Source organism: Epinephelus moara, chromosome 16 (genome assembly GCF_006386435.1).
Source record: "Epinephelus moara isolate mb chromosome 16, YSFRI_EMoa_1.0, whole genome shotgun sequence".
In the NCBI taxonomy this organism is placed as follows: domain Eukaryota; kingdom Metazoa; phylum Chordata; class Actinopteri; order Perciformes; family Serranidae; genus Epinephelus; species Epinephelus moara.
This window is the reverse complement of record NC_065521.1, coordinates 2,373,817-2,400,628: the sequence shown is the minus strand read 5'-3', so window position 1 is coordinate 2,400,628 and position 26,812 is coordinate 2,373,817. Positions and strand designations below refer to the sequence as shown.

The 26,812-nt window shown below is 41.9% G+C and overlaps 3 protein-coding genes across 6 annotated transcripts; all 3 read right to left on the bottom strand.

Moving 5' to 3' along the window:
* Positions 1 to 919: 919 nt before the first annotated feature.
* On the bottom strand, positions 920 to 10,529 carry LOC126403036 (solute carrier family 22 member 13). 2 transcript variants are annotated; one of them, XM_050065433.1, is made up of 10 exons: positions 9,958 to 10,529; positions 8,168 to 8,265; positions 7,920 to 8,074; positions 6,142 to 6,310; positions 5,914 to 6,016; positions 5,655 to 5,797; positions 3,960 to 4,171; positions 3,569 to 3,677; positions 1,614 to 1,865; positions 920 to 1,130 (listed from the first exon to the last, which is right to left on the bottom strand). In XM_050065433.1, the coding sequence occupies exons 1-10, from the start codon at positions 10,201 to 10,203 to the stop codon at positions 1,052 to 1,054; spliced, it is 1,566 nt and encodes a 521-aa protein (XP_049921390.1). In that variant the 5' UTR covers positions 10,204 to 10,529; the 3' UTR covers positions 920 to 1,051. The 2 variants fall into 2 exon arrangements, with proteins under 2 accessions (XP_049921390.1, XP_049921391.1); XM_050065434.1 differs by having other exon boundaries at positions 8,168 to 8,261; positions 9,958 to 10,097.
* A 482-nt stretch (positions 10,530 to 11,011) lies between these two features.
* LOC126403041 (uncharacterized protein C1orf115-like) lies at positions 11,012 to 16,814 on the bottom strand. 2 transcript variants are annotated; one of them, XM_050065440.1, is made up of 3 exons: positions 16,681 to 16,814; positions 14,063 to 14,372; positions 11,012 to 11,441 (listed from the first exon to the last, which is right to left on the bottom strand). In XM_050065440.1, exons 2-3 carry the CDS (start codon positions 14,303 to 14,305, stop codon positions 11,301 to 11,303), a joined length of 384 nt encoding a protein of 127 aa, XP_049921397.1. In that variant the 5' UTR covers positions 14,306 to 14,372; positions 16,681 to 16,814; the 3' UTR covers positions 11,012 to 11,300. The 2 variants fall into 2 exon arrangements, with proteins under 2 accessions (XP_049921397.1, XP_049921398.1); XM_050065441.1 differs by lacking the exon at positions 11,012 to 11,441 and adding an exon at positions 11,612 to 11,787.
* LOC126403034 (transcriptional-regulating factor 1-like) lies at positions 16,751 to 26,059 on the bottom strand. Of its 2 annotated transcripts, XM_050065431.1 has the most exons (13): positions 25,751 to 26,050; positions 24,864 to 25,181; positions 23,339 to 24,203; positions 20,813 to 20,859; positions 20,483 to 20,585; positions 19,893 to 20,241; positions 19,272 to 19,338; positions 19,058 to 19,197; positions 18,878 to 18,981; positions 18,671 to 18,737; positions 18,452 to 18,537; positions 18,210 to 18,323; positions 16,751 to 16,997 (listed from the first exon to the last, which is right to left on the bottom strand). In XM_050065431.1, the coding sequence occupies exons 2-13, from the start codon at positions 25,139 to 25,141 to the stop codon at positions 16,962 to 16,964; spliced, it is 2,256 nt and encodes a 751-aa protein (XP_049921388.1). In that variant the 5' UTR covers positions 25,142 to 25,181; positions 25,751 to 26,050; the 3' UTR covers positions 16,751 to 16,961. The 2 variants fall into 2 exon arrangements, with proteins under 2 accessions (XP_049921388.1, XP_049921387.1); XM_050065430.1 differs by having other exon boundaries at positions 23,339 to 25,181; positions 25,751 to 26,059.
* Positions 26,060 to 26,812: the final 753 nt, after the last annotated feature.

The window sequence follows — 26,812 nt, the reverse complement described above, 5'->3', positions numbered from 1 at the left end:
ATACATAAAAAGCTTTTAAAAAGACGTATTTATTAAATATTGTTTACATAGAAAATACTTAGAGACTTTTACAAATGCATGATGATACCGATGAGAACTCTGCTGATGCTACCGATGAGAACTCTGCTGATGTTACCGATGAGAACTCTGCTGATGTTACTGATGAGAACTCTGCTGATGATACCAATGAGTCTTATAGTATTTCAAGTCTTATAGCTAAGATAAGCTAGCTGTTAGCCTCTGTTTCAGATCTTTATGCTAACATAAGCTAGCTGTTAGCCTCTGTTTCAATTCTTAGCTAAGATAAGCTAGCTGTTAGCCTCTGTTTCAAGTCTTATAGCTAAGATAAGCTAGCTGTTAGCCTCTGTTTGAAGTCTTTATGCGAACATAAACTAGCTGTTAGCCTCTGTTTCAATTCTTAGCTAAGATAAGCTAGCTGTTAGCCTCTGTTTCAAGTCTTAAAGCTAAGATAAGCTTGGTGTTAGCATTTTTTTCAAGTCTTCATGCTAGGATAAAGTAGCTGTTTACCTCTGTTTCAAGTCTTTATGCTAACATAAGCTAGCTGTTAGCCTCTGTTTCAAGGCTGTATGCAAAGATAAGTTAGCTGTTAGCCTCTGTTTTGAGTCTTTATGCGAACATAAACTAGCTGTTAGCCTCTGTTTCAAGTCTTTATGCTAACATAAGCTAGCTGTTAGCCTCTGTTTCAAGGCTGTATGCAAAGATAAGTTAGCTGTTAGCCTCTGTTCCAAGTCTTTATGCTAAGATAAACTAGCTGTTAGCCTCTGTTCCAAGTCTTTATGCTAAGATAAACTAGCTGTTAGCCTCTGTTCCAAGTCTATATGCTAAGATAAACTAGCTGTTAGCCTCTGTTCCAAGTCTATATGCTAAGATAACTTGTAGAACAATGACGACAAGGGAGAAAACTTGATCTGATTTTATTTTCATGGTGATAAAAACATAAAGAATGAGACACAGACGTCCTCTCGAGTGTTGGCCGCCCTCCAACTGCTCGTCACATAACATCATCATCATCACTCAACAGTGTGTGTGTTCATGTCAGTCCTGTGTGTGTGTCGTCTTTCTCTGCGGGGACGGTCTCTGTTTTCCTGTTTCGGCTGCTCACCGGATTCCTGAAAACACACACACACACACACACACACACACACCATGAGTTAACACAATGATTGACTGTGACGCTGTTAATGTGTGTGTGATGGAGTTGGTTATGAGACTTCAGAGTTGATGTTTAGTTTGACTACGTGACTTCCTGGTTCTAAACCATCAGGAGAAGAAATGTGACTGACGGAACAACACACTGATCCATGGAAAGACAACATAGCCGCCATCTCTGCCAGGTCAGTGTACAGCTGATCCTACACTAAAGTGGACAAGGTCCAAAACCTGATCAGATGTTACCTTTCAAACTTTATTTAAGATTATTAATGTTTGTTGTTATGGCAACAAAGTTGACCAATGTTAGCAACAATAACAAGATAAAATACTGCTAACTCAGAAGTACTTGTTTTTGGACATTGGGCCTAGCCAAGACTCTGGCTGGCTCAGTGTGGCCATGGACCAGCCAAGGTTCACAGCCAGCATGTGTTTTTCCTCACCATGTTCTCCAAAGGGCGCTCACGCTGGGTGGGCGGGACCAAGGCTGCCTGTCACAGTCCTCCACTGAATCAGGCAGCGGAACACCGCTGGTCTCCGGCAGCAGCAGGCACAGACCGCAGCCTATGATCGGTCCACTGCTGTACACCACCATGGCGGCCAATGAGATTGCCCCATTTGGGTTGGAGGGGACAAGGGAGTTGACCAGGCAGCCGAGCCGGAAACACAGGTTGACCAGGGACACACACCGCTGTCTGTATTAGGATGACACGATCAACCTTACATACATACACATGTCGTGTTCTGTCAGAATCAGTCGGATGTCACAACGGCTCATTTCTAGATAAACATGGATTTATTTAAACGTCTTGTGTTTTTTGGCCATTTTGAGGGTTCCTTTGGTTACTCTTCTGGTACTCTTTTGTTCGGGGACTTGGAGAAAATTTTAGCGCCAAATTCAGATGATAAAAACATCAAAATTTAAATGTTTTAACTTTCGTGAATATGGACGCACCACCAGGGGATGTCAGTTTCAAGTAAGTAAGTGAGTGGCTTCATTTTGTGCCGCAAACCCTCTTTAGCATTGTTAACTATGTTAGCACCACTAGCCACAGTGCTAACAGAGCTAACACTTAAAGGGGGTTTCTGGCTCAAAATTGAGCTTCTTACTCATCGGGGTGACCTCAGGGGGGAGACAACGGAGGGTGGGTGCCATGTTTCCACAGCAACACTGTTGGGTCGGGATGGTGTCACTGGCAGCATCACTAGCTAACGGAAGCTCCCACCAAACCCGGGTGGTGCCAAGTGCAGGAAACTGAAGAGAAGGCAAAATGAACCTATAGATCGCCATGTGTAATGGGTAGAAAATATTTCTGACAGTGTACTGATTAATGGTCAACCGTTGACTTCCCTACATACCAATGTTAAACATTGCTCGCTTGGTTGGGCGCTCCACAATTCAACCATTCAGGTCATGTTACTGAAACCCTAACCACCAAAGTGTAATCCATGCACTATCATCTGTCCAAGTATAATCCAGTGACTGTGACTTTATCCATTGCCTTCTCATGAATGCTATATCTCAAGAAGGCCTTTTGCACAAATGTCCACTTGGGACTCAAGAATAAGCTGAATTTAGTGGTCTCAACGATGAACTGATTAGACTTTGGTGGTCAAAGGTCAAGGTCACTGTGATGTTGCATCCATCTCATTCTCTTGAATTTGATATCTCAAGAAGGCCTTAAAGAAGTTTTCTCAATTTTGGCACAAGCGTCCACTTGAACACAGCGATGGGCTGATTGGACTTTGGTGGTCAAAGGTCACAGTGACCTCACCAAGCATGTTTTTAGCCATAACTCAAGAATTCTTACGCTAACCATGAGAAAACTTCACACAAATTAAAGAAGTGATGAAATTTTATATCCCCAAGGTCAAAGGTCAACTCCACTGTGATCTTGGCTTCATCACATTCTCATAACATGATATCTCAAGAAGGCCTTGAAGAAATGTCCTCAAATTTGGCACCAACATTCACTTGCACTCAACGATGAACTGATTAGATTTTGGTGCTCAAAGGTCAAGGTCACTGTGACATTCTCTTGAACATCTGAAGAAGGCCTTAACGGAGTTCCCTTAAATTTGCAAGCATCCACTTGGCCACAGCAATAAACTGATTGGACTTTGGTGATCAAAGGTTACAGTGACCTCACAAAACATGTTTTATACCTTAACTCAAGATTTCATACGCTTATTACAACAGAATTTTCCACAAATGTCTAACAGGGTAAAATAATAATGTGATGACATTCTTTGTCCAACAGGTCAAAGGTCAACGTCACTGTGACCTTGCTTTCATCACATCTTTGTGAGCACGATATCTCAAGAAGGCCTTAAAGCAGTTTCCTCATTCACACAAATGTCTGACAGGATAAAGCAATGATGTGATGACAGTTTGTACCTGACCACGGTGGGGAAGAGCTCGATGCTGTACAGGATGGAGATGAAGGTGGCAGCCAGGATGCAGAGTTTCCCCAGCAGAGCCAGACTCATCACCAGCACTGGCTCACCTGCACGCACAGTAAACATCACCTGATGTCTGATCACCGATCAATCATATGTCAGTTAGGATTGGGTCAGTGCGGAGCTGATAAGATAATGCTAATATGGTAAACATGCCAATAAATCATCAGACTCTATGCAGACGATACCCCACTGTACACCTCTACAACCAGCTGCACCGCTCATATCATTCAACTTTTAGACTCCAGAATCAGTTAAGGTGAAAATACAGCATGTGGAGAGTACGACTACAGAACAACGCTGCAGGTGTTCTACGCTCCTCCGCTCACCATTGTATCTGGACAGCAGTAACGACAGGAAGCAGGCCACTCCACTCAGGAACAGGGCAAGCATGCTGATCTGCCGGCGTCCCAGGCGGACCAATGGGACGAGCAGGCAGGGAGCTTCTGATAGGCCGGAGAAGAACTGGGCGGAGTAGACGCCCACGCCAAATGAGCCGATGTTCATGCAGATGCCAAAGTACGTCAGCGCCGACGCCGCACTGCAGAAACACAGGTTTTATGTCTCAGCTTGAATCTGGTCCTAGCAACACATTACTTCACTGGTGTCGATTCTTCTATCTTTCTGTTCCAGCTGTCTGAATCTGAACCTGATCTGTTCCTGACTCTCACCTGGAGTCAAGGTACCTTCATCCTCTGTCGCCTCGTCTGGCCTGTTTGAGCTGCACCATGTCACTGAAAGCTTCAGGAACCATTACACACGATTTTTTTTTTCTGAATTGAAAAAATATATATATTTTGATTTTATTCTTGAAATTTTACAGACTTCTTGTCGGACAGTTATAATTGTATTTGTACAGGGTTAATTCTCAAAATAGTACAACCTTATTTTGACAGTGTTATTGAAGTCCCAACATATCACAAGTTTATTCTTAAAATATCAACATTTACTCTCACACTTTAATGAGTGTATTCTCCAAATTTTATGACTTTATTCTCAAAATATTACGACTTGGTTTGCAAAATATTTCAACGTTATCATCATACTATTACAACTTCATTCTTGAATATTACAAATTTATTCACACAATATTTTGACTTTATTCTCCAAATATTTCAACTTTATTCATAAAGAAATCCTAAATATATTCACGCAATATTGCGACTTTATTTTTTAAAATATTACGACTTTATTCTCAAAATATTACAACTTCATTATAAAAATATAATAATTTGAAATGAAATTTTACAACTTTATTTCTAAAATAATCCAAAATATTTTCTCAAAATATAATTTACTTTATTCTCAATTTTTTACAAATTTATTCTCGCATTATTACAACTTTATTTCTAAAACAATCCTAAATATTATCTCACAATATGCACCTTTATTTTTTAAAATATTACGACTTCATTCATAAAATATCCCAAATTTGTTTTCAAAATATTACAACTTAATCTCATGATATAACGACTTCATTCTTAAAATATGACTTGAAATGAAATTTTAATACTTTATCTGTAAAATATTCACAAATATAACAACTAAATTCTCAAAATATTTTGTCGTTACTCTCCAGTTATTACGACTTTATTCTCCAAACTTTACAACTTTATTTATAAAACAATTCCAAATATAATCTCACAATATGCAATGTCATATTTAGAATATAAGGATTTTATTCTTAAAATATTACAAATTTCTGTGACTTTATTCCTATAATATCTCACAGTTATTCTCACAATTTTACGACTTCATTTCAAAATTTAAGGACTTTATCATTTCAAAAATATCACAAATTTAGTCTCACAATATTACAACTTGATTTGCAAAATATTTTAAATTTTTCCTCAAACTATTATTGAAATATTCTTCAAGTTTATCATCAAAATATTTCATTATTATTCTTGTTTTCTTTCCCAAACAGTGGCTCGGACAGTTTATCGTAGTTTTCATACTAGTTTCATATTTTTTTTATATAATTTACGTGTTCAAACTCTCAGAGGATTCTGTAAACACGTTACCTGAGGTAGCTCATGATAAACAGCCGCAGCAGGACGGTCGGGTGTCTCAGGTGGATGATGTCACTGGGGGCGTGGCCTCCAGGTGGCTGCTCCTTCTGAGCCTCTGTGGCTTTCTGCAGGTCGGACCACGTCGAGTCCAACAGCTACACACACACACACACACACACACACACACACACACACACACACACCGTTGGCTAACCAACAGATTCCTGTTGAGTTTACCTTGATCTGAAACTGTGTGTGTGTGTGTGTTCACCAAGTCCAGACGCTGTTTGTCTTCAGGGCTGTTGCTACGGTAATGGTCCAAGACATCCGTCCTCCTCCTTAACAACAGCCAGCGAGGAGACTCTGGGATCGACCTGAAGAGGCGGAGCAACAAAAACCCTGAGGACAGGAGTTTGTGTGTGTGTGTGTGTGTGTGTGTGTGTGTGTGTGTGTGTGTGTGTGTGTGTGTGTGTGTGTGTGTACAGGTGTGTGTACGTACAGGTAGAGCGGCAGACAGAGGAGCTGAGGCAGAGCCAGCGACAGGTGCAGCTGTGTCCAGGTGGTGCTGAGCCAGGCCAGCGGAGCTCCGCCCATCGTCCCCAGACTGAAGCAGAATGGTAGAAAGGCCGGCGGCCAGAGCCGGGCGGCGGGCGGGGTCCACTCCACCGCTGCAACACAGACACAGGCCAGTTTACTCAGACTGTCTGAAGGGACCAGGACCAGAGGGGACCTGCGAGGACCTCTGTCCTGCTTCCCAGAGAAGGGAGTCGTTAGAACCCACACCATGCAGAGGGGGGGCGTTTTTTTCTTTCCAAAGTTAAATACATTCCCTCGAGGTGTTCTGGAGATATCGCGATATTAAATTAATGCAAGGTCACAGTTACCCTTGACCACCAGAAGTTTATCAGTGACTCTGAATTTGTGCCAAATTTGAATAAACTCCTTCAAGGCCTTCTTAGGATATCGCATTCAGAAGAATAAGACAGCTGCAAGGTCACAGTGATCTTGACTTTTGAGCTACAACCACCAAAATCTAATTAGTTCACCGTTGTGTCCAAGTGGACATTTGTGCCAAATTCAAAGACATTAACTCAAGGCCTTCCGATGATATCACATTCAAGAGAATGGGATGGATGGCCAAAAATATATCATCTCTGGTTCCGACTATCGTCAGCCCGGAGCTATAAAAAAAAAAAATACAAAAAAAAAAAAACAATCCAGAAAAAAAAAAAAAATCTCTCATGTTTTTCTTTTCCGTGTAATTCACACAGCGTGTTCTCGTAGAATGGTTCATATGATAATCTACAAACTGCCGCCACATGAATGACGTTATATCTTTTACGTGTAGTTACTTTATTAACATAATTTACGTACTGAAGTTACGGAGGTTAGGTTTACGAACAAAAACACGGTGAGGACGTTTTTTAAATTGAAAGTTCATGCGGTTCCGAACACGCGTCTCCAGGCGAAAGACTTGTGTTTTTGTGACCCGTCCACTGGTCCAACCTGCCGCCTCACGGATCGCTGATCATTGTGTTCGTCACATGATCGCATCGTTTTACAATACGAGGGATATGTACGACTTTCATGATGTCTAATTTATTTCTTGACGTGCACATACGTACATATGAATTACATCAGCATGGGTTTTCTGCGGGTGCTCAAGTTTTCTCCCTCAGTCCAAGGACATGCAGGTTATATAAATATACACATCAAGAAATAATGAGACATGATGAATGAAATGTGATGATGATGATGATGATGATGATGATGATGATGGTTTCCTTTTACAAACTGAAGTTGAAGATCAGCCACCTGATTATATATGAATGAATTTTGGAACATTTATTCACATATAAACACAGGTGACCTCTGACCTTTCCTGCGGCGCCGTGCCAATGTTTCCCCTTCAGGTAAATGTTTAAAGTCGTCAGGACGAACAGACGCGTGAAACATTGACGAGAAAACGTTTTACTGGACAAAATAAAAACCTGTTTCTGAATATGTTTATAATCTGGAGCAGGTTTTTCTTCTTCTGTGGTGAACCTGCTGCCCTCAGTCTGTCCACAAGTCTCCTCAGCAGAGGTCAGAGGTCAGGACGCTGCTGGAGCCCATCCTGCCTCATTAGTGCTCAGCACGGTCAGCGTGACCTCATGTGGGACACGTTTCATGTTTCAGAGTGCGTCCCACAGCGCTCTGATAAAACTCATCCGAAGAGCGGTGACCCGGACTGAGCGGGCCGGTTAGGTAAAGGGGGACAGGAGGAGGCTGCGTTACCCAGACTGAAGGAGCAGATGTTGATGCAGCAGCAGCAGACGCCCGTCAGGCAGCGGACGGCGAGGAAGAGAAAGGGCTGAGAAAGGATGGCCGGCGCCAGGCCGCACATGGCGTGTAAGCACACACACACCAGCAGCACCGGGCGCTTCCCATACCTGCACAAACACACAAGGTCACAGTATAGGAGCACATCAAAGGAGTGTGTGTGTGTGTGTGTGTGTGTGTGTGTGTGTGTGTGTGTGTTGTACCGGTCAGATATGGCTCCTCCCACCAGAGATCCCAGCAGCAGGCCGAGCATGAAGAGAGTCTGACTGTACGACAACCAGTCTGTCCAACCACACACTGACTGACGCGCGCGCACACACACACACACACACACACACACACACACACACACATTAATGCATAAAGATTATTTATTTTTAATGCATAATTATTTTTAGTTAAATTTTAATTTGCTCATTATTTTTTGTTTTCAATCTGCTTGGGAACAAGTCAATTCTCTTTTTGGGAACATAAACTGTAGGACTAAGTTATCTTGTAGGAAGAAGTTATATTTTGGGAACAAGTTAATTATTTTTTGGGAACATAAACTGTGGGACTAAGTTATCTTGTAGGAAGAAGTTATATTTTGGGAACAAGTTAATTCTCTTTTGGGAACATAAACTGTGGGACTAAGTTATCTTGTAGGAAGAAGTTATATTTTGGGAACAAGTTAATTCTCTTTTGGGAACATAAGCAGTAGGACTAACTTATCTTGTAGGAATAACTTATATTTTGGGAACAAGTTAATCTCTTTTTGGGAACATAAACTGTGGGACTAAGTTATCTTGTAGGAAGAAGTTATATTTTGGGAACAAGTTAATTTATGTCTTAACCAGCCTATGTTTGACTAATTGCTAATAAAGTTAGATAAGCAATGATTTGATTATCAGAATTGTTATCTTGTCAATAAACTTATTGATTAATGAGTGCAGCTGTTACAGAGATATTAAATGAACAAAGCATCAAACAGTCATGAACAGGAAGCTGCATCTGAAACAGGAAATGTAAACACTGTAGTATGACGTAAAGGTTCATAAGTACTAGAGAAAATAAATATATAAATAAATATATATACTAAAAATACTAAAAATAAATACTGCAGTACATCTACAGAGTATAAATACTAATACTAGAGTATAAATACTGCAGTACATCTACAGAGTATAAATACTAATACTTGAGTATAAATACTGCAGTACATCTACAGAGTATAAATACTAATACTAGAGTATAAATACTGCAGTACATCTATAGAGTATAAATACTAATACTTGAGTATAAATACTGCAGTACATCTACAGAGTATAAATACTACAGTACATCTACAGAGTATAGATACTACAGAGTATAAATACTACAGTACATCTACAGAGTATAAATACCACAGAGTATAAATATTACAGTACATCTACAGAGTATAAATACCACAGAGTATAAATACTACAGTACATCTACAGAGTATAGATACTACAGTACATCTACAGAGTATAAATATTACAGTACATCTACAGAGTATAGATACTACAGAGTATAAATACTGCAGTACATCTACAGAGTATAAATATTACAGTATATCTACAGAGTATAAATACTACAGTACATCTACAGAGTATAAATATTACAGTACATCTACAGAGTATAAATACTACAGTACATCTACAGAGTATAAATACTACAGTATATCTACAGAGTATAAATACTACAGTACATCTACAGAGTATAAATGTTACAGTACATCTACAGAGTATAGATACTACAGAGTATAAATACTACAGTACATCTACAGAGTATAGATACTACAGTACATCTACAGAGTATAGATACTACAGAGTATAAATACTACAGTACATCTACAGAGTATAAATACTACAGTACATCTACAGAGTATAAATACTACAGTACATCTACAGAGTATGAATACTACAGAGTATAAATACTACAGTACTTCTACAGAGTATAAATACTACAGGAACACGAGGTCATCATCACTCACATCTCCGCTCCAGCTCTCCATCCTCCAATCAGCTTCGCCCTCTGACCTTTCCCCGGGCCCTGATTGGCTGCCCATGGCATTCGGTGCCAACGTTCCGTTCCAGGCACCCGGGCCGCCGGTGCCATTGCCATGGCGACAGGAGGCCGCGGCGATGGCGGCCGTGAAAATGTCGAGAAAGAAGAGGAAGGAGGTGAAGAAGAAGATGAGCGAGAGACGCCAGTAGACGGACAGCTGCAGCGGAGACATGGCGTCCCACGGGTCAGTGACAGCGTCTGTCCTCCAGGTGAGACAGACAACCCAACGTCTCAGATGGTCCTCATGTTCTGTCTCTCTGTCTGTGTCTCTGTCTGTCTGTCTGTCTGTCTGTCTCTGTGTCTGTCTGTCTGTCTGTGTCTGTCTGTGTCTGTCTGTCTGTCTGTCTGTCTGTCTGTGTCTCTGTGTCTCTGTGTCTGTCTGCGTCTCTCTGTCTGTCTGTCTGTCTGTTTGTCTGTCTGTCTGTTTCTGTCTCTGTGTCTGACTCTCTGTCCGGCGGTCCTCTCAGGTCCAGCAGCTGTGGCTGTCTCCAGGACAGACTGACAACAACAACACGGTGTGGCTGTCTCCAGGACAGACTGACAACAACAACACGGGTCAAATTTAAAGTCAACTTTCAGCCACAGGCCCCGCCCCCTTCTCATTATAAGGACATGTGGGGGCGGGGCCTGTGGCTGTCTCCAGGACAGACTGACAACAACAACACGGGTCAAATTTAAAGTCAACTTTCAGCCACAGGCCCCGCCCCCTTCTCATTATAAGGACATGTGGGGGCGGGGCCTGTGTACAGTGCAGTGATACAGTGACATCTTGTGTTCATCTCATGTATTACACATGTGTCCTCCAGGGAAGGAAATGAGGAGGAAAGGAGGTGTTTTTTCATAAATGAGGAGATACAGGAGAATAGGAGGCAAGGAAGGAAATGAGAAGTGAAGGAGTTATGGAAGAAGAGGAGGAAGCATTATGGGATGTATGTTGTGGCTCTTCAGTGCCATGTTAAACACATGTTGACAGAATCAGGTTGAATTTAAGAATTCTTTTATTTTTATTCAATAATAAAAAGTTCTTAAACACATCAGAACGTTTTGCATAAAATCAAGATTAAACATTTAAAAATGACTCAGAACAGAATTTTATATTTATCGACAATAAAAAACTAAAGAAACAAAAACTTTATTAACACAAACGAACACGTTCCTTCAACATGACATCATCCGTTAAACTAAAGAACACGTGTTGACCATCTGAAGATCTGACTGAAGAAGAACCTCCAACTGTTTTCATCCTGACGCCTCCTGCTCCACGTCCCATCATGCTTTGCTGCCGGCGCTTCGATGGACCTCCGTCACCACTGTAGAAACAGCCGTGTGGGGGGCGGAGCAAGACGACGCCATGGACTGTAGGCTGAGCATGAGACAGCGCCAGGTGAGCCGCAGCGCCTTCCCCACGTTCTGTCAGAGAACCACACAAGAACAAAGGTTCAGTGTCTTCAGCTGCCTCTGAGCAAGGCAGCGACACTGAGAGCCACACAAGAACAAAGGTTCAGTGTCTTCAGCCGCCTCTGAGCAAGGCAGCGACANTGTTGACCATCTGAAGATCTGACTGAAGAAGAACCTCCAACTGTTTTCATCCTGACGCCTCCTGCTCCACGTCCCATCATGCTTTGCTGCCGGCGCTTCGATGGACCTCCGTCACCACTGTAGAAACAGCCGTGTGGGGGGCGGAGCAAGACGACGCCATGGACTGTAGGTTGAGCATGAGACAGCGCCAGGTGAGCCGCAGCGCCTTCCCCACGTTCTGTCAGAGAACCACACAAGAACAAAGGTTCAGTGTCTTCAGCTGCCTCTGAGCAAGGCAGCGACACTGAGAGCCACACAAGAACAAAGGTTCAGTGTCTTCAGCCGCCTCTGAGCAAGGCAGCGACACTGAGAGCCACACAAGAACAAAGGTTCAGATTATTTCATATGTGAATTTATATATAAATGAACATATATATATGATTATCTATATAAATATAAACCTGAATATATTGTTAATTAATAATTTACTTCTCTCTTATAATTTAATTTATTATGTAAAATTTATTTTTATTGTTTTTGTATTCTTTTATGGAGGTATTTTTCAGTTTATTTTAATAATTTCTACTTTTTTGTTACTTTATGTTGTATTTATTATTTTTTTGTATATTATTGAATTATTGTATTGATTTCTACATAAGGTGGTATTTTTTTTACATTTAATTTTATTTTTTGATTTAAATTGTATTTCTTATTTTTGTTACAATTACTTGATTTTTAAAATATACTTCTTTGTATCAGTTATTAGTATTATTTATTATGGATATTTATATATTTTTTCATTCATATTTTAATGATGTATGCTTTTTATTTATTTCATAATTTTTTATTTTATCTAATATTTATGGCATCATTAATATTTCAAATTTACTGGGTTTTTTTATATGAAGCGAAATGTATATATATATATATACATATTATATATATTATATTTAATGTTATCCTTGTTCCTCTGAAGAGGCATTTTATTCTGTTCTATTCTGTTCTATAATTTATATATCATAGATGTGTTTACATTTAGATTTTCATATAAACTGATGTTTGTCATGGACCCTGTATTTACTCCTCTTCCTCTGTGGTGGCGTTTATCTTATCAGGCTGATAGGGCGCTGTTGTGTCGGGGTCAAAGGTCAAACTCAGTCCACTGAGTCAATCTTTAACAGACAGTCAAATCCGTCGCCTCCCCACAGGACGCACACACAGGACGACCCATTAACCCCTCACTCTCCTGCCACATGTTTACATGTTTAACAACAAACAGATGTGTTTGTCCTCATTTTGTGTTTTTGTTTTGATGTTTTGTTGATTTATCTTTAATCGTTTTACAGTTAAAATAACAAATAAACATAAACTCCAAATTTAACTTTAATGTTTATATTTTAATGTTATTATTATTAGTAGAGGTCATTTGTTTTGTGATTTATATTTCTCTATTTTTAATGTCTTATGTTTCATAGTAATAACAAATTATTGCCATATTGATTTCAATATATCAATAAATGTGTGAATAAAACTATTAATTGTTAAAAAAAAAAAAAATTAATCCCAGTAACTGTAGAAACTTGAAAATATATATATTTATTTATGCTACAAATTAATGCAACAGATACAAATAAGTTATTTTATATAAAAATAAAATGCCAGATTATTTAGGAATAAACATATATATAATAATATTTATAATATAACATAAGATAGGACTTAAAGTAAAAAATACTTGATAAGTTAATAAAATAATAATAATGAGGCACATGAATAAATTAATTAATAGTAATAAATGTCTCCCGATATAAACAAATAAAATAAATTATTAAAGCAAAAATATATAGAAAAAAAAAATAAACATACATAAAAAAAACTTAAAATAAATAGGAACAAAATATGTATGAAATTTTATTTTGAAGTTTGTATTATATATATAATTCATTATTATTACTATTATTTTTCCTTAATTGAGGATTATTAAATATTCTTATTATATTCTTACTTTTATATGTTTTATTAATGTAATTGTTTATTTTTTATATCAGCTGATATTTATTGATTTTAATTCATTTTATGTATTTGCTTTATTTACTTGTATATAATTATAAAATTATTTTAAAATTATTTTAAATAATTCTAGTTTTAATTCTTGATTGTAATAGTTTTTGTATATTTATAAAAAGGCATTATATCTTCATAAAAACTAGTTTTTATTTATGTAATCATTTTTATCATTTTGTTGTATTTTTACATCAGCTGATATTTATTAATTAGAATGAGTTTTATTTATTTGTGTGTAATTAATATTTAAAATATTTTTAGTTTTAATTCCATTTGAGTTATATTTTTATTTCTTCATAAAGTGGCATTATATTTATATAATTTTTTATTTCTTCATGTTTAATAAATTAGTTTTATTATTTTTTAAAGTTCTATTATCTGTTGCAGCGTTGATGACCAGAACATCATCATCAGCCCTCCTCAGGTCAAAGGTCATCATTTCTTCTTACCTTCCTGTACTTCTTGTACTTCTTCTTCTTCTTCCTCTTCTTCTCCTCCTTCCTTATCCTCCTCTCCTCTGGCGTCTCCTCCCTGTCCTCCTCGTCCTCCTCGTCCTGCTCCTCGATCAGAGGTTCGTATCGATCCGGCAGGACGGAGAAAAACACTTCTTTGGAGCTTTTCTGTTGCTGCTTCTTCTTCTTCTCCTCCAGAGGAGCGGCGTCCTCCTCCTTCTCCTTCTCCTGCACTCCCATCCCTCGTTTCCTCCTCGTCTGTTGGGCTGCCGTCTCCTCTGAGCTCCTTGTGTTCAGGCAGGAGGACCTTTGGAGTGAGGAGGAGTCAAACTTTATTAGTAGCCTGAAGTCATTTCAGACACAGGAAGCAGTGTGAGCTGGGACATGAAGGAAGGATCAGAAGAAGAATGTTTCTCACCTCAGCGTCTGTTCGCTCCTTCACTTCGTTTGTTTTACAGAGCAAACATCAAACTGAGTCAAACTCAAACACTGAGTCAACAGCACAAACTAGAAAAACACGCCACGAGCTGGAGGCCGTTTTCAACTGTCTGATGACAGAGCCACACGTTCAAACGCCACATCAGGAACTATATTCAGGATTTAAACGTATAGTTTTAGAAAACATCTGTGTTTGCACTTTTCTTTCATCGTCACGTCGTCCTGAAATGTTCCTTAATAATCTAAAGTTAGTATGACGTGAGATCAGACTAATGAAGTGTTACTGATGGTTTTATGAGCGAGGTTAGCCAGTCAGCTCACCTAGCTGGATACTAAAATAAAGAAAAGCTCCGTTAAGCTCTACAGAGGGTTACTGCTCACTTTAACGGACGGTGGACGTCACTCACTCTATTATCTTTGGAAGCTCTTGAAAGCGCCGAGTGTAAAAAAGAGCCGACCTTATGTTAGCTAAGCTCTGAAAAGAACGGCTATCTTCTTAAACACTGAGGTTATTATCAAAATAATCACAAACACTAAAATGAACTGTAAATATTATCAACATGTATGTCGCAAAGCCACCGGTGAAAAGTTTGTCTGTTTACTTCCTGTCTACAGTAACGTTAGCTTTACCCTCAACCTTAGTTAATAAATGCTAACGTTACTGCACGTCTCACAGTTAGCTTCGACATACTGTTGATCGTATGCAGTTTGTTTTTGCATATAGTTACCGATCATGGTGTTAGCGGGGTTGAGTCAGAGTGACTAACGTTAGCTAACGGTTATCTTCTAAGACACTGAGGTTATTAAACAATCACAAACATGATTATGAACTGTAAATAATAACAATATTTAAATTGCAAAGTCAACGGTGAAAAGTGTTGTCTGTTTACTTCCTGTCTACTCTACAGTTAGGTTATAACTTTGGCCTCCGACCTCAGTGGTCAAAGCGCTTTTTCATCCTTAAGTTAGATAACATTACTTCGCTTTTCACACTTAGCTTTGTACATAAATGTGTTTACTGTTTGTTTTTATATGCAGTGTTACTGATCATGTCATTAGCGAGGTTAGCCAGTCAGCTAGCCTAGCTGGCTACTAAAAGAAAAGCAGAGCAGCTTTACGAAGGTTCACTGCTCACTTTCACATGGCACTGAAGCTTAATTTGGAAACTCTTTTAAGCACGAAGTGTAAAGGAGCAACCTTAAGCTAGCTGAGCTCTAAAGAGCAGGCTAACATTTGAGACTTTGAGGTTTTTGTCAAGACTGTCACAAACACTATACAAAAATGAACTGTAAATATTTAATATATAAATTGTGAAGCTAACGGTGAAAAGTGATGTCTGATTACTTCCTGTCACCTCCACAGTTAGCCCGTCATTACTTTCACTTTCAACTTTAGTGGTCAAAGTGCTTTTTCATCCTTAAGTTAGATTCTTCCCTTTTCATCGTTAGCTTTGTACAAATTGTTTTTATAATCACCTCAGTATCTTAGATAACCATTGGCGGTGTTAGCTAGCCACTATAGCTTAACGTTAACCTGATTTTCAGAGCTTAGCCTAAGTTAGGTTTCATGGCTTTTTCTTTCTAAACGCTCGGTGCTTCGTCAAGCTTCCAAAATTATTAAGGTGAGTGGTGTTCACCGTCTTCAGAAAGCTAGCAGTTCTCGTCACAAACCTGACAATGCTAAACTTCACTTTAGCAGCTGGCTAGGCTAGCTTACTGGCTAACTTCGCCATGAAACTGATCACAAACAAATGTTAAACAAACACACAGTTAACTGTGAAAAGTTAAAAATGTAAAAGCACTTTGATCACTGAGGTCGGAGGAGAAGCTAACGCTACAGGAGGTTACTGGAAGTTCGTTTCACAGATTCGTCACGCTACATTAGCCACGTAGAGATCACTTGGGAATTTTACTGCCTCAGTGTACGGTCACATTTTAGTATTTGTCTCTGTTTCCTGTTTCAACGTGACAATTTAAAAAACACAACAATAATTTCCCTGAAGCGATGACAGTAAAGAGCCGCAGACGGACAGACGCGCCTCATGTTGACTCTTCTTCTCTTCTTCTGTTGTCTGTTGTTTTTCCCAGGCTGCAATAAGGGCAGCACGCTCAGCTCTGACGGCCGCAGGCAGAAGACAAAGACCGGGGATTAGGTAAGAAAACAATCTCTCAACATACCTGAGCTGAAACCTTTAAAACCCAGAGCTGCTGTCTGACAGAAAACACGTCACAGACGAAGCTTTGCCTCCAGAAAGTTCTTTAATGTTCAGCTCGTCTGAAGACGACACGACTTGTGACATCAGACAGGAAATAAATAAGAGGTTTTATCTGAGTGGACTGAACCTGAGAGGAAGCTGGTAGCTGATACTGTGTGTGTGTGTGTGTGTGTGTGTGTGTGTGTGTGTGTGTGTGTGTGTGTGTGTGTGTGTTGGTCAGTAGTGTGTCACTCCAGCAGTGGATCATGATGCATCATGGGATCCTGGTGACCTTTGACCCTGGAGGACACAGAAGGAGTGAGAGACAAGCACAGAGTCATGAACCTGATCAATAACTGATTTATCAACAAAAATATTGTAACATGTCAGAGCTCTGTGTGGTTGTTGAACATGTGTCCATCTGACGCTTAACAGCCTCTGCACATGGGACCTGACTTGGGACTTGTTGCTCCTCACATATGACCTGTTGGTCTTAAATTTGGACCTGTTTTTGGATTGAGGACGTCTTTGGGTCTGACTGACTCGGAGATCCTGACTCACTCACTCATGACTCAGCCGAACTTAGGACTCATTTGACTTGGACTTGACTTTTGAGTTGACTTGGGTCTTGTTAGTCCTGACTTGGAGCTTGAATGTTAGCCTACTTTTTGGACTTGATTTTGTGGTGACTTGGCTCTTGTGGGTCTTGACTTGGAACTGGATTGTTAGCCTCTTGATTGTTAGCTTCTTTTTGGGACCTGACTTTTGAGTTGACTTAGGTCTTGCTGGTCTTGACTTGGAGCTTGATTTGACTTGGAACTTGATCATTAGCCCCTTGATTGTTAGCCTCTTCTTGGGACTTGACTCAAGACCAACAAGACCCAAGTCAGCTCAAAACTCAAGTCCCAAGAAGAGGCTAACAATTCCCAAATTTAGTTCCAAGTCAAGACCCACAAGACCCAAGTCAAGAGGAGGCTAACAGTCAAGCTCCAAGTCACTTTTTATCTGACATGATGGAGTCAGACTGAGAACAGGAAGCTGAGGTGGATCACACCCATCGAAATCTGACTTTCAGAATAAAGCTGATAAGAATCGATGAAGTCAGATGGGTGGAAAATAAAAGTGGAGTCACTGGGGTCCGAACGCGTCTGAAATGTCAAGTCACAGTTTGTTCAGAAACGTGACGGCTCTGACAGGAAGTGTGAGTTTCGGTGTGTGTGTGTGTGTGTGTGTGTGTGTGTGTGTGTGTGTGTGTGTGGAGGGTTCACAGGAAGTTGGTTTCAGTGGTTTCGTCTGTGTTCACACTGACGGTCCTGACCTGAAACGCCGAGGCAGCCGAGTCTGACTGTGTCCACAGTTTACTGAGTCTGATTTTAACGTAAACACTGAAAGGACCTGAAGTGTGAACGCTTAAATCTCATCGAGTCAGAACTATCAGGATCAGCTGACAATGAGAGGATCAGCAGAACTGATCCTGAAGAACACAGCGTGTGCACGTTCAAAGGTTCTGACCTTTGTGTTGGGCAGTGATATGGTCAGTCCAGCAGGGGGCCTCCTGATCAGGCTCAGCTTCTTCTTCCACAGGTAGTAGAACTCCACACACTGAGACAGGGACTTAGTCTGAACCTGAACACACACACACACACACACACACACACACACACACAGGGACTTAGTCTGAACCTGAACACACACACACACACACACACACACACTAAGACAGGGACTTAGTCTGAACCTGAACACACACTCACAGTCTCATGGACTCGTCTGAAGTCTTTGTGATGAAGGTGCAGAGATTTGACCATCATCCTCCTCTCTGCTGTGCTCCACCTCACACCTGGAACACACACACACACACACACACACACACACACATTATCATAGAACTTATTTACGCCCTTACTGTATTTGCACACTTGATATTTATGCACTTCTTACCGCACTGTATGAAAGCCACTGGTGTTGCTTACCCTGATGGTGCGGCGCTGTGTGGTCGTCGGAGGTCTCAGGAGTTGACAGAAGTTTCTGCACCGTCAGCTGGAAGAACAAAGACGGACCTCAGCGTCACAGCGGCCATTTTGATTTGGGAAACTAGAGTAAACAGTTTATATCGAATCGGCCTGTTAGAACTCGACTCGCTAAGCTTAGCACCAAGACAGAACACAGCTGATCTTTACCAGGAAGTCTCCTCTGCACTCTGATAGGACATGGAGGGCAGACTCCGGGCTGGCCCCGCCCCCCGGCACCACGCTGGAGCGAGCCATCATCATCAGAGCTTCAACTGGACAAAGGAGGCGTCGGTCAGAAAACCATCAGGTGATAACCACGATCATAAAATCAATAATCAGTATGTGTACCTCTCTGACGATTGACAGGACGCTCCAGCTCGTCCCACGGTGTCCACAGCAGCAGTGCATTGTGGGGGTCGGCGTCAGTGTGTTCTCGACCCAGCAGAGGTGGGATCTCAGCCTGGAAGCTCCGCCCCTCGTTGATTCGTCTGTGATTGACAGCTCAGCGTGAACAGGTGATGTTACCGTTAATGTTTGTTAAGAGATCGGTAAATTTACGTACGGCTTGTTGAGTATCGTCCCTGGAGGAGGGGAGGCCGTCTCTATGGAAACAAGATCGCTGAGTCCGTCTGCCAATTAGAGACACAGAGTTTAACGTCATGTCCTGCCTGTAGGTGTCGCCAGCAGGACTTAGCACTTGGTGGTCATTGGTCATAGATCAAGGTCACTGTGACCTTGTGTGTCTTATTCTTGTGAATTCAATAGCTCAAGAACACCTCGATGGATTTTTTTTCAAATTTGGCACAAACATTCATCTGGACTCAACGATGTAGTACTTTGCTTTTGGTGGTAATAGGTCAAAGGTCAAGGTCAGTGTGACCTTGCATCGGTCTCCTTTTCATGAAGGCGATATCTCAAGAACACCTTGATAGAATGTTTTCAAATTTGGCACAAACGTCCACTTGGACTCGAGGATGAACTGATTAGATTTTGGTGGTCAAAGGGCACTGTGACCTTGCATCCATCTCATTTTTGTGAATGCAATAGCACAAAAACAGTTTGAGGGATTTTTTTAAAATCTGGTGCAACATTCACTTGGACTCAACAATGAAGTAGTAAGCTTTTGGTGGTTATAGGTCAAAGGTCAAGGTCACTGTGACCTCATCCATCACATTGGACTCACTGTGTGTGTTGTGAAGCTGCACCGCCTGCGCTTTCTGCTGTCTCCTGGTGGCGAGGGAGCAGTACAAGCCGGGCCCCGCCCTGATGGGGCACAGCATGGGTGGAGGGGTGTAGTGTGCACTGTCACCCATGGCAACCGCTCCATCACCTGCCTCACCATCCTCAGCTACAGCTTCCTCTTCTCCGTGGTGCAGCAGGCTGCAGTACAGCAGCGCAGCACCTCCTGTGGCTGGAGACAGATGACTGCCTCGCCTCTGTCCACTCCTACATGCTTTAGATTGGACGGGCACAGAGACAGGCATCACCATGGAGACGGAGGGTTGGACCGTTGGGGCGGAGGAGTCGTCACCCTGGAGACAAAAGAATGCCAGAGCTTTGTTGGAACAAGAGGCAACTGTGACAACTTGTTTAAATGACTGTGAGTGGACACAGGTCACACACTGACATTACGAGGACTTATGTCCCTGGCTGGTCCCCTGAAGGTAACCCACAGTGTATAGACTTCTGGTTGAGGTCAGGGGTCTGGTTCACACCACTTAAGTCCCCCAAAGTGACAAAATCCAGTTTATGTGTGTGTGTGTGTGTGTGGACCTTGTTGGACCATGACGCTGATCTGGATCGACTGTGGGAGCGCATGTGACCGTTCAGTGCCGGCAGACTCCTGAAGTCACGCTGACACACCGAACAGAGCAGCCTGCAACACACACATGTTAAGCATGTAAGACACACCATCATCATCATCACCATCATCACCATCATCATCATCATCATCACCATCATCATCATCATCATCACCATCATCATCATCACCATCATCACCATCACCATCATCATCATCACCACCATCATCATCATCATCATCATCACCATCATCACCATCATCATCATCACCATCATCATCATCATCATCTGGCGGATTACCTGGACTTTAGAAGCGCAGAGTCGTCCTCGGGTTTCAGACGTTTTACCTGAGAACAAACAGAACAGATCAGGACGGTGCGGCTGTTTATAAAAACTTTTCAGTGGTTATTTTATTGACGTGTTGGTGCGCTTATTTACATGATTACTAATTTATGTACCTACTTATTTACACACTTGTTTATGCACTTAATGATTTTAGCACTTATTTGTTAATGCACTTACTAATTTATGCATTTGTTTATTTACACACTTATTTATTTATGCACTAATTTTTATACGCACTTCCGTATTTATGCGCTTATTTATTTACACACCTTTTTATGACTGCACTTTTTCATGCACTTACTTGTATACATACCACATTAATTAATGCACCTATTCATTTACGCACTTATTACTGCACTTATTTATTTACAGTTATAGGTGTACTTTTTATTTTCGCTCTTATTAATTCACATAATTATTTATATATGCTCTTATTTACCCTTTTCTTATTTTCTTACTGACGTACTTATTTATGTGCCTTCTTATTACTGCACTTTTAATGCACTTGTTTATTTATGCACTGAGTTATTTACTCATTTATTATCACACTCATTTGTGCACTTAATTATTTGTGATAAGACCTTACTGCCTGGTAAACTGAAGCTCTGGTGCCTACAGTTTGGTCTCCTTCCCCAGGCGCTGTGGCCACTCACTGTTTACGAAGTCCCAATAACAACCGTGGAGAAGATGGAGCGAACCATCACATCATATGCAAAGAAGTGGCTCGGTGTCCCATGATGTCTGAGTAACATCAGCCTCTACGGCAAAGGAGTCCTGGAGCCACCTCTCACTGGTCTCACTGAAGAATACAAGTGTTTGAAAGTAAGACTCCAGATGACGCGGAAGGACTCCAGAGACCAGACCATCAGGACTGCTGCAGTGCCCCTAGTAACTGGGCGGAAGTGAACACCATCCGATGCAGTGCAGCAAGCCACATCAGCCCTGAGGCACAAAGATATCGTGGGGCAAGTCCAGCAGGGAAGAGAAGGCTTCGGACTGAAAGCACGCGAACCAACCTGGCAAAAGGCTACAACATCAGAGCAGAGGACACTGGTGGTTGAGGAGGTGTGTCAACAAGAGGAGGTCTTGAGGAGTGCGAAGGCTGTCTCTCTTGCCAAGCAGGGGCAATGGATGCAATGGGAAGGTGTGGAGAGGAGAAATCTCAGCTGGAGGGAGTTATGGATAATGGAAGCAAGAAGATCAGCTTCATCATTAGGGCGACATATGATGTCCTACCGTCACCAAAGAATCTTCACCAATGGTTTGGTGAGGATCCAGCGTGTGCCCTCTGCCCAACTCCAGCAACCCTCAAACACATTGTGACTGGATGCAAGACCAGCCTCATGCAGAGGAGATACACCTGGCTGTATAATCAGGTCCTCAAAAGCCTGGTATCAGCGCTGGAGAGCAAGCAGACTACGACCAACTCCTTGCCACCAAGACCAAGCAATCCTTTAAAGGCAACAATGTTTGTCTGAGAAGGACAGAAAACACCTAAACATCCTTCCACCATGTCAGAAGCAGGGCAGCTACACAGGGCTCATGACTAGAAGATGCTGGCAGACATTGGCCAACAACTAGTCTTTCAGAGATTGCCTCTACCAACCTCCGGCCAGACCTGGTACTCTGGTCCCCTTCACTGAAGACTGCTTACATCATCGAGCTCACAGTCCCGGGGGAGAACTCTCTTGAGGAGGCCTATGAGCGCAAGAAGCTGCGCTATGCAGAGCTAGCAGCAGAAGCGAAGCAGCGTGGCTGGAACACCAAAGTCTATCCAGTTGAAGTAGGATGCAGAGGATTTGTGGCATTGTCTACCATCAGGCTGTTGAAAGAACTCGGATGTCATGGTCAGGCCTTGCAGAAGACCGTTAGAGCAATCTCGGAGGCAGCGGAAAGAATTAGCCAGTGGATTTGGCTTAAGCGGAACGATCCGTGCTGGGCAAGTACATCAGCATAAACCACCGGAGAACCCCCTGCCTGTCCACCGGTTAGACAGCTGACTGGAACAACAGGGTGAATTTCAGGGACGGTTGGGCGTGGGACACAAGCTGCGGGCTGATCACCTGGCAGCGGGCCTACCTCGAGAAGGGTGTGTAGTGTTGAAGGCCGAAACAACCAGTGATGCAAGGCCACACTACTGATGATGTGTCCCGTGTTCAATTATCCTGAAATGTCATCCTGGCCAAGATTAACCTCCCCCACCTGTTGATTCTCTACCACTCCCAACATCAAGGAAAATCTCAAGTAAGTGCTCACCACCTATTGGCACAAAGGGCAGTATTTACCATCTTGTCCTGTGTATTTTGATACTGCAGTTATTTATATATAATGGCAATTGTTAATTCACATAATTATTTATTGACGCACTTATTTATTACCAAACATATTTATGCACTTATTTATTTACAGTTATTTATTATCACATTAATTGATGCACATATTCATTTACGCACTTATTACTGCACTTATTTATGCACTTACAGGGAGGCCTGTGGGTGGGGCGGTGCTGCTCACATCCTGGCCTCGTCCCTGTGGACAGAAACAGCTGGCTGAGTTTGCAGCAGTGTGGAGGCCCATCTGCTCCTGGATCAGGTCCCTGTGGCTGTGGAGAACACCTGTCTGGTCCTGGATCAGATCCCTGTGGTTGTGGAGGACACCCATCTGGTCCTGGATCAGATCCCTGTGGCTGTGCAGGAGGCCTGTCTGGTCCTGGATCAGATCCCTGTGGTTGTGGAGAAGGTGTCGGCTGGTCTGAAGGGGGCGGGGCTGACTGGGGTCGGAGGTCAGACGGTAGCTGTCGTACTCATCCAGACACCAGTGAAGGGTTTGATCTTCACCCACCTGTCTGAGTGTCTGCTTCTCTTTACCGGGATGACACTGTGCATCGGGGCTGGACAGGGTCGGGGTTTGTGGGTAATGAGGACTCAGACCAGGGGTGGTGGGGCTACAGAAGGGCTGTGCGCTACTGTTGTCATGGCAACTGTGGTGGAAGAAACGCGTGCTGGAGAAATCTTCAGCCGATGACGAGGTGAAGTCGACGGAGCTCCATCCTCCCTGGGGCAGAGTCGGCCTCCAGGTGTCATGACCTGGACCAGGTGTGTCCCCCTGTCCGTACACGCCACCGGCCAGGTCTATGTGACTGTTGTAGGGCGGTCTGTAGTGACTTGCACCAGTACTGAACTGGTTCTGGTTCTGGTGATCAAGGTGGGCTGTGGTGAGCAGATAGGGACGTTCAGCAGGTGGTTCAGACCTGCTCCACTCTGGATGATCTACATCTACAGTTTGTTTGGAGAAGAGGTGCTGGGGTAGGGAGAGGAGGTGAGGTGAGGTTACCTGAGGGTGAGGGGAGGTAACATGGGTCTGAGGACGGAGGTGAGGTGAGGATACTTGGGTCTGAAGGAGGTGAGGGGAGGTAATCTGAGGGTGAGGGAGGTGAGGTGAAGATACTTGGGTCTGAGGGAGGAGGTGAGATGAGGTTACCTGGGTCTGAGGGAGGAGGTCAAGTGAGGTTATGTAAAGGTGAGGGAGGTGAGGTGAGGATACCTGAGGGTCAGGGAGGTGGGCAGAGGTTAGCTGAGGATGAGAGAGGTGAGGTGAGGTTACCTGAGAGTGAGGGAGGTGAGGTGAGGATACCTGAGGGTCAGGGAGGTGAGGGTAGGTTAGCTGAGGGTGTGGGAGGAGGTGAGGTGAGGTTACCCGGGGTTCAGGGAAGTGACAGGAGGTTACCTGAGGGTGAGAGATGTGAGGGAGGTGAGGTGAGGTTACCTGAGGGTGAGGGAGGTGAGGGGAGGTTACCTGAGGGTGAGGGAGGTGAGGTGAGGTAACCTGAGGGTGAGAGAGGTGAGGTGAGGTAACCTGAGGGTGAGAGATGTGAGGGAGGTGAGGTGAGGTTACCTGAGGGTGAGGGAGGTGAGGGGAGAATACCTGAGGGTGAGGGAGGTGAGGGGAGGTAACCTGAGGGTGAGAGAGGTGAGGTGAGGTAACCTGAGGGTGAGAGATGTGAGGGAGGTGAGGTGAGGTTACCTGAGGGTGAGGGGGGTGAGGTGAGGTTACCTGAGGATGGAGGTGAGGGGAGGTTACATGGGTCTGAGGACAGAGGTGAGGTGAGGTTATCTGAGGGTGGAGGTGAGGGGAGGATACCTGGAGACGGTTTCTGGCTAACAAGGATGAGGAGAGAGGAGGTGGTGAGGAGTTGAAGAGAGACGAGTGATGCATGATGGGAGGAAGAGGAGAAGGGGGAGGAGGAGGAGGAGAGGACGATGAAAATGTCCCCGAGTCAGCCATGATGTCACACACACCTGTTGATGTTTGTGAATGTGAGGACCTGCACGAGACAAAGAGGACATCTGATGAGCTCTGACATCACAAGTGTGTCTCAGTGTGGACACTGTGTGTGTGTGTGTGTGTGTGTGTGTGTGTGTGTGTGTGTGTGTGTATGCGTGTGTGTGTGTGTGTGTCTCAGTGTGGACAGGATGTTATCTTCACGCCAACGTGTCCACCACAGGGCGTGTGTGTGTGTGTGTGTGTGTGTGTGTGTGTGTGTGTGTGTGTGTGTGTGTGTGTGTGTGTGTGTGTGTGTGTGTGTGTGTCATAAGACGCCTCAGTCTCAACTTCTCTTAAAGGGACATGTCCAACTTTCACATGTCCAAACTTCTGTTTAAACTCAACACACATGGTTATATACGATCTTAAATCGTGTCCATGTCTGTCCGTCTGTCCCTCAGCAGAGACAAAGTGTGTCAGAGTCAAACAGGAAGTAGAATTATTTTTAGTTGTTACTATGAAACAGTCTCACATGGGTCTGTCCTCAACGTTAGCATCAGATCAATAATGAGACAGAGGGGACAGAGGGGACAGAGTGTCCACGCTGAAAGAAATAAAATCATGTCTCACCTGAAACATCACCAACGGCAGCTGACCGAGTGTGTATGTGTCTGTGTGTGTGTGTGTGTGTGTGTGTGTCAGGATGTGGTCACACGTTCTTCCTCTCTCGGGTCGACGCTCTGCCTCTTCCTCATAGAGACAACGTCAGAGAATGCACAGACACACTGAGACACTCTGAGACACACTGAGACACTCTGAGACACTCTGAGACATATTGTCTCTGTGGACACTTTATTTTTTGTTGTTTTATTTCATTGATCTAATTTTTATTGTTTTTTAATTTTATTTTACGTAATTTTTGTTTTATATTTTTTAATTAATTTAATTTCATATTATGTTTTTATTTCATGTTAGTGTTTTATTTTATTTTATGTAGTTTTGTTTAATGTTTTTAATTTAATTTGATCTTATTCAATTTAATTTCGTTTTAATTTCTGTATTTCATTTCATGTATTTTTTTATTGTATTGTATGTTATTGTATTTTAATTAATTTTATTTTATTATTTTTTTATTTTTGTTATGTATTTTTGTTTTATTTCAATTAAATGTTTTAATTGTATGCTATTGTTTTTTATTTTATTTGGTGTATTTTAGTTTCAGATTTTTAATTTAATTTAATCTCATTTTTATTTATTTTTTATATTATATATGATTATATGATTTATTCTATTCTTTAATCATGTATTTTAATTAACTTCATGTTATGTTATTTCATTTCATATTTTATTTATTTTTAATTTAATTTTATTTCATTGTATTTATTCTGTATTGTCATGTTATTGCCATAATATTTTACTTTAATTCCATTTCATTTTATTAGGTTTTTTTTTTTGTATTTTAATTTAATTTAATTTTATCGTCATTTCACAGTTAGATTTTATTTGTTTATTGATTATTTTCATTTGTTCTTTAACTTTATTTAAAACAGTTCAACATCTCGTAGGAAAATAGAAACAACACAAACAATATGAACAGATTTAAAACAAATTTAAAACAAAATTAAAGCAGCAGGACTTTATTTACAATAAATCAGAATAGTTGTACGTGTATCTATACAGATATATAGAATA

Bases quoted from the DNA above. Each gene is read 5' to 3' on its own strand.
- LOC126403041 (XM_050065440.1), bottom strand. From the start codon at position 14,305: ATGGGAGTGCAGGAGAAGGAGAAGGAGGAGGACGCCGCTCCTCTGGAG. The intron at 11,442-14,062 runs GTAAGAAGAAAT...GTTCTCTGACAG, and splicing joins AGTACAAGAAGTACAGGAAG to AACGTGGGGAAGGCGCTGCG.
- LOC126403034 (XM_050065430.1), bottom strand. From the start codon at position 25,141: ATGGCTGACTCGGGGACATTTTCATCGTCCTCTCCTCCTCCTCCTCCC. The intron at 20,860-23,338 runs GTAAGTGCATAA...GTTTGTTCTCAG, and splicing joins CCCCACCCACAGGCCTCCCT to GTAAAACGTCTGAAACCCGA. The intron at 18,738-18,877 runs GTAAAGATCAGC...TTGTTCTTCCAG, and splicing joins AGTGCAGAGGAGACTTCCTG to CTGACGGTGCAGAAACTTCT.
- LOC126403036 (XM_050065433.1), bottom strand. From the start codon at position 10,203: ATGTCTCCGCTGCAGCTGTCCGTCTACTGGCGTCTCTCGCTCATCTTC. The intron at 6,311-7,919 runs GTAACGCAGCCT...TCTGTGTTGCAG, and splicing joins CATCTGCTCCTTCAGTCTGG to CGGTGGAGTGGACCCCGCCC. The intron at 3,678-3,959 runs GTGAGCGGAGGA...CTGTGCGTGCAG, and splicing joins ACTGCTGTCCAGATACAATG to GTGAGCCAGTGCTGGTGATG.